Here is a 6911-nt window from a genome sequence, read left to right as displayed (position 1 = left end):
TTAAAAAATATTGAGGGGAACATTTTTTTAAAATATTTTTGAAACATTTCAACAACATAAATCTGTGTGGAGGTCCCTGGCACCACATATTTTCAGATGGGGGTTTGCGACTGTGGACAAATATATTAATCTGGGGTCCTTGATATGAAAAATTTGGGAACCACTGGTTTAAAAAATATTAGAAAGTAAGCCCAATAAGCAACTATACTATTTTTTTAAAAGACATAAATTGCTTATTATAAGCAGACGTGGCAACCCAGGTACATTCAGAGCCCAGAGCCTAGAACGCCAACTACTGACACTTTAATGCAAGGACAACAGGAAACCAAATGATTTTTTCAGGACAGCTTTTTCAGCCTCCGCCTCTTTCAGGATATGAACAGGAAGCCGGGGGCGGGGCCAGAATATGGTGAATACAGTATAGTGATTGCCTGGTTAATAAACCAGACCGAACACAACAACACCCCCTGGCAGTAGTGGTGTTGTAGTACGGTCTGGCACCGATCCATTGAGATTCTATTTCCTCAACCAGCTTCAAGGGTTTGCCAATCAGGGTTGTATGCTTTGGGCACATGGTTTCTGTAGGCTTGGGGCAAGTGGTTTGGGGCAAACCCCAGAAATGAAAACTCTTCCTGAAATCCCAGACTCTCTTCCCAAAACGAAGTGTGTGATAGAGGCTGGCAACGCCAGGCAAGTATAGTGATTCTCCAGTACCAGTGATTCTCTTTTTTATTTTTTATTTCAAGGATCCCCACTTTTGATATGCATTAGACCACATGCCTCCATTTGATGCTGCTTATTATCTCTATGAATCTAGTTCTCACCTGGAGTTAAAGACCCGTAAGGGTACATAGTACATTTGGACCTCTGCTGGTCACAGGACAATGTAACCAGTATAAGCTACTGCATATACACTATATTGTGGCTGAATTCCAATGGTGCTTCTCCATCTACACAGTGATGGGCAAGCTACTTGGAAAATGTAGTAAGCTAATTAAGCTACAAGCTACTCTTGATGAAATATAGCTTAAGCTACAGCGAAGCTACCCACAGAGAAATGTAGCAAAGCAATGGCAAAAGTAGCTTACTACAACAAAGCTACTTTAAAAAAAAAAATCAACCTCATGATCAAGTACAACTTTCCACCAAACAAATAGGCAGGCAAAAAATGCTCAGTTCGATTGATTATTATAAAACTGAAAACAAGCCCTCATGTCTGGCTTTTTGTGTCATCCTTTCATATTAACTTTTTAAATTAAATGTGTACCTTTTCAGGCTGTGACCCCCCCCCCCCCAAAAAAAAAATCCTATTTGAACTGGGGACCCCACCCTGACAAGCAATTGGAATTAGGAGTTGAGGCATTACATTTAGTTTCACTCTGTTCCACCGATAAATATTGTGAAAATAGCAGATCTACAAGCTCATAGCGAGGCGTTTCGAGCTTGTAGATCTGCCATTTTCACAATTTGTGCCTCTTACTATAATATTATTGTCAATTTGGCCAATGTTTGACCAGTTTTTATAGTTGATAACCTTGATGCAGTTTTGGTCTTTTATTTATATTTTTTTAGGTATTACAAATTTCTAAAAGGTCCTTAAATTGCCACTTCACTGTCATTAGTTAGCTGTGGACAAAAGAGTGCACTGACTTGTGCTGTCGGAACAGCTGATAGCTGCAGCCAGCGGTGGACAGTAACTGAGTAAATGCACTTGAGTATTTTTACTTTTATTTGTACTTTAAGTAGCCTATTTTTAAAAGCATGTACCGGTATTTACTCTTGAATACATAAGTACATTTAAAAGCAAGTACTTTTTTACTCTTACTTTAACATTTTGACTGAGCTACTTTTACTGTGGACTGGAGTAAATGTGACCAGGAGTACTCTGTACTCTCAAGTACTCTACTCGGGTCGAGTACTGTCCATCTCTAGCTGCAGCGCCTGATTTATGCTCCGCCCCTGGAGATCTACAAGCTCACACAGTTAGCATTTGCAACGCGATGTGAGCTTCGTTGAATGAAGTGAAAGCAGCGCTGTGCAGAACCAACTGCAGAACAACATGTTTGGGGATCTGTTGGGAATTCTTTTCCTCACAAACTTTATTTTAGCAGTAAATTTTTGCCGGGATAGTAACGTGTAGCGGTTGTTGGACGCTACGTGACGTCACTACTGGGGTCTAAAAATAGCTACGCTACAGAAAAAGCTATTTGGTTCAAAAGGAGCGACGCTACCGTGGCGCTACTGAGAAATGTAGTTCAGCTATGTAGCGTCGCTACTTGTAGCTAGCTACTCCCCATCACTGCATCTACATCATCATATCCACTTAGACACTGGCAATATCCTCACTTTGTTGTCCCACAAACTTCTACAAAGCTCCATTTGATTGGAATCATCTTCCTCTATGCCTTAGATCCATTACATCCTTCTGTCGCTTCAGGACTTCCCTATATTCACATATTGAAACGACTTGTTTATGCTTCTAAATTGACTGTAGGCCTACTTGTACTGTACTGTAGGGATAAACAGTATACACTGATATATTTGTGCTGTACCCCTCCTTATTTCTCTTCTGTTGTTTAACAGCTGATGCTGTGGTGTTGGTTTTCGGGGAGGGTGCTGAACAAGCTATCTGTGTGTGAATGCATCTTTATACTTGTATGTATCTGTGTCTGTTGTTCTTATGTATGACCCCCTCGATAATAAGATGCTGCATCTCAAGTGTTAAAAAAATAAATTCTGCGAAATCTTCATGATGTCTCACATATTGTTCGAAAATATATATTATATAGAAAAATATACACCTGTATACACTTGTTGTTTCAACCTATAAGATAGGTGCTAAACTATGTTTTCACTTCATTAACACTTTTAGTGCAAGGATATAATTAACTAGAAAAATACTGTTCCTACAAAACTGTGGGCTCGCTCGTGACTATATTCTGCAGCGTGGTAACTGTCATGTGAAGCTCAACCAATACTCCAGCTAACACCACTCCCAGATTTTCCGCACCTCATTGGCTAAGGGCCCTGCCTTTGTACTGTCTGTGACGGAACTCTGTAAATAAATAATGAAGATAACATAGTGTTCTCGCCCTTCAGGCGAGCCCACAATTATTCGGATAGTGTGCCACCATTCACTGCGCTTTATTTTGAAGACCTCCGGAAGCCACTATCGTGTCGTTGTGATGTGGATCAGGACGTTTACTTTCACACGGAAAAGAAAATTTGTAACCACTGCAGCCGAGTATCGCCAAGTGTTTTTGGTTTCACCCGCGGGTTCCATTGACCGCGTGCTAGAGTTCTGTAATATAAAACGATATCCCGAACTATTTTGGGAAAAACACACAACAGCTGGATCCGAAATCCCAAACTAGTTCGGGAATGGCACTTTAAATGGCAATAAATAAAGTAAAACTGCCATAAACTTTGCTTCAAATTCGCTGTTCAACTCACCGAGCACACAATTGGTCTAAAGGTGAAAGTTTTTAAGACATCTTAGCTTAGACTAGACTTTCACTTTTAGACCAATTTTAGACGTGTGCTCGGTGCACTGAGCACATGGCTAAAATTGGTCTAAAATGTGTCTAAAAGTGAAAGTAATGATAATAATAATAATACATTTTATTTGTAACGCACTTTACATTTGAAGCAGGTCTACAGTGATCTACAGTGCTACATTAAAAGGAAACCGTGACCGTGACCCGATTCCGGATAAGCGGTTGAAGATGGATGGATAAGAAAACAGACTAGGCTAATAAAAACGAAAAACAAAGAAATTAATAAATTCAGAAAGTTGTTCACCTATACACAGAAAATAAAAGGTTTAAAACACATAAGGCATCCAAAAGGCTGTCTAGGCAAACGCCTTGGTAAAAAGAAAATACTTTAGTCCCCCTTTAAAAGTATCAATGGACCTTCCACAGTTGAGGAGCAGCAGAGCTGAAGGCCCGGTCCCCCATAGTGCGTAAATTAGTCTTTTTGCCCTTTAGTGTGTTGGAATTTCCAGAGCAGAGGGAGCGTGTGGAGCAGGTGGAAGTCGGGGGTTCAATGAGTTCCTTTAAATAGGAAGGGGCGTTGCTGTGGATGCACTTGTAGGTGAGGAGGCAGACCTTGTACTCTATCCGGTAGGAGACATGAAGCCAATGTAGGGACTGGAGTATGGGTGTGATGTGTTCATATTTCCGCACCCTCATCAGGACCCTAGCAGCACTGTTCTGGATGTACTGGAGCTTCTGGATGCTCTTGCTAGGGGCAAAGTCTGTAGACCGTCTACATGACGATGACCAAAACTGTGGGAGGAGGGTGGCAAATTTAATTCATCTGGATTGATGGAGGAAGAAAGTTGGACAAGTACTCTAGTCTGGTAGCCCTGTTAGGACAACCACAATAACTATAATAAGATGCAATTCTGAGAAATTACAAGTGTCGTTGCTGTGACACGAGTCACATTGAATTCCGTCATACATTTGAATTTTCCCATTTCAAGTCAATAGGGAAAAATTAATTCACTAATAATAAATGAATGTACATATATGGAGATCTCTGTGTCTTGTCCCTATTATGCCCATACAGTATTATGGAGATTCCGGATGTCCCGATGAAGCCGGTCAATTTGATATTATGGCCCAATTAGTTTATCTGGAAAGAAAGTCGGACAAGTAGGATAGTCTGATTTCCCTGTTAAGGCAACCACACTAGCAAAGTTGGACAAGTCTCACTCTAAACAGGTTGTAGAGACAAGGAGCTTTCAATAGGAAATCAAGGGGTCCTGGGTCGGGCCTATACACACACACCAACACTGGCAGAGAGAAAAAACACTGGCTCAATAGTGCAACGTTATATCGGACTTTGATTTAGTAGCAGACCCATCATACCGTTGTGCACTCTGTGATGTAATGCTGTGTTGTTGTTTGTGCACGTGTGGAAGCACAGTTACAGTATATCCTTTTAGTTTCCTTCTTGCTGTGTAACAAAAGAAAATATTTTAATTTTATTTTAAAGAATTGCACAAAAAAGTACTGATGAAATGGTATCATTTCAAGCCTATTGTGTTTGAGAAAGTTTGGACTTTTTAAAATGATAGGCTTTGTCAAAGGTGTAGATATGGAATGGCTATCTGTTTTCTTGCCCTTGTACTTTGCATGTACTTTTTCATGTGGTTGGCTCAATAGCTTATAACCTGAATATAGTCTAAGCTACTTAGGAAAGTTAAGTACAGGCATGTTGCAAGTCTTTAAATGCAAAGAATGTTCTTCAGGAAAAATACTGTGATGAATGCAAGGAGGAAAACCTGCAGGTTGGAGGCTGCGTGGGCCAAATGGTTTGACCACTATACTGAGCTTTCTTTCACTTCTCTCAATTCTAATGAGTCTTGACTCCGTCCCACAGGGATACCTGGGCCACCTGCTGACTCAGCTAGCAGCTCACTGCACTGTACTTTGAGTAAATCAGGACAAGTGGATTTGCTCACTCACTTCAAACTCACAAGACCCCGAGATACTTAAACTTCTTCACCTTGGGTAAAGTCTCATTCCCTACTTGGACTGCACAATCCATCGGTTTCCCTGCTGAGAACCATGGCCTCAGATTTAGAGATGCTGATCCTGATCCCGGCCGCCGCAAACTCTACAGCAAACCGATCCAGTGAGAGCTGAAGGTCTCGGACCGATGGTGCACGTCAGCCGCAAAAAGATGGTTTGAACACTGGGCTTTTGATTATTTCTTATAATAATAATAATAATAAATTGTATTTGTAATGCACTTTACATTTGAAGCAAATCTCAAAGTGCTACATTAAAATCGAAAAACATTAAGAAAACCCCTACGAATTAAAACGAGAAACAAAGTGAATAAAATCAGAACGTTGTTCACCTATACACATGCAGCTAAGAAAAGGTTTAACACATAAAACATCCATAAGACTGTCTAGGCAAACGCCTTGTTAAAAAGAAAGGTTTAAAAGTGTCAATGAAAGCCCGGTCCCCCATAGTGCGTAACTTAGTGTTTTTGCCCTTTAGTGAGTTGGTATTTGCCCTTTAGTGAGTTGGTATTTTCTTTCACTTCTCTAATTCTAACGAGTCTTGACTCTGTCCCACAGGGGTACCTGGGCCACCTGCTGACTCAGCCAGCAGCTCACTGCACTGTACTTTGATTAAATCAGGACAATGAGGTGGGTTTGTTCACTCACTTCTAATGAATAACTTTGTCCTGCAGTGGGAGAGGGTGGCATAACTGGCATTGGAATTGAAGGTGGAACAAGGTTCTCAGTGACCTACCAAGTCTGGTATCTGGGAGGATTACAGATGTTTGTTGGGTTCTAGCTTGAGTTTTACTTTTTCATCCAAGAGCTTTTCTTTTTTGTTAACAAATGGGAGAATACGACGAAGCCACAGCCTTCCTGGGGCAGACTGGCCCTTATTTCTGGAGGATGTTTTTCCTCATAAATACCGCTTTCCTGGCTCCCGGACTCAATGGTTTAAATAGTGTATTCATTGCCGCCACTCCAAAACACCACTGTTTCATTCCCGAGGCCAACCTGAGTGCGGCGTGGAGGAAGGCCATCATTCCCATAGAGGTGGTGAACGGCCAGGAGGAGCAGAGCCGATGCCAGCGCTACAGACTGGATGAGGTCAGGAACCTGTCTGCTCTGGGCTACATCCCCAGTCAGGATGTGAACCTCACTGAACTGAGACAGGAGAGCTGTGTGGACGGATGGAGCTACAGCCAAGACGTCTACCAGTCCACCATAGTCACGGAGGTCAGTGTGCGTGTGTGTGTGTGTGTGCGCGTATGTGTGTACTTGTATTACTATACTTGTGGGGACCGAATGTCCCCCACAAGTATAGCATGAGTAAGTATGAGAAATCGACATTGTGAAGACAAATTTACTTCTCGTTCTCTCAAAAGAATAG

At 41.5% G+C, this 6911-nt stretch overlaps 1 protein-coding gene across 1 annotated transcript in view; it reads left to right on the top strand.

The window, feature by feature from the left end:
• Nucleotides 1-6367: 6367 nt before the first annotated feature.
• Nucleotides 6368-6911, top strand: part of LOC308304825 (organic cation/carnitine transporter 2-like) — a gene marked incomplete at both ends in the record, with an annotated part of 13369 nt that continues 12825 nt past the window's right edge. The window contains one exon of the mRNA XM_080749454.1: nucleotides 6368-6757. Coding sequence (XP_080605580.1) covers nucleotides 6368-6757 — 390 coding nt within the window. The remainder of the gene's footprint in view (nucleotides 6758-6911) is intronic.

The sequence above is a fragment of the Nannobrachium achirus genome (assembly GCF_963921795.1).
Source record: "Nannobrachium achirus genome assembly, chromosome: 19".
Taxonomy (NCBI): Eukaryota; Metazoa; Chordata; class Actinopteri; order Myctophiformes; family Myctophidae; genus Nannobrachium; species Nannobrachium achirus.
The sequence above is the reverse complement of the archived record's forward strand: the minus strand, read 5'-3'. Positions and strand labels throughout refer to the sequence as shown.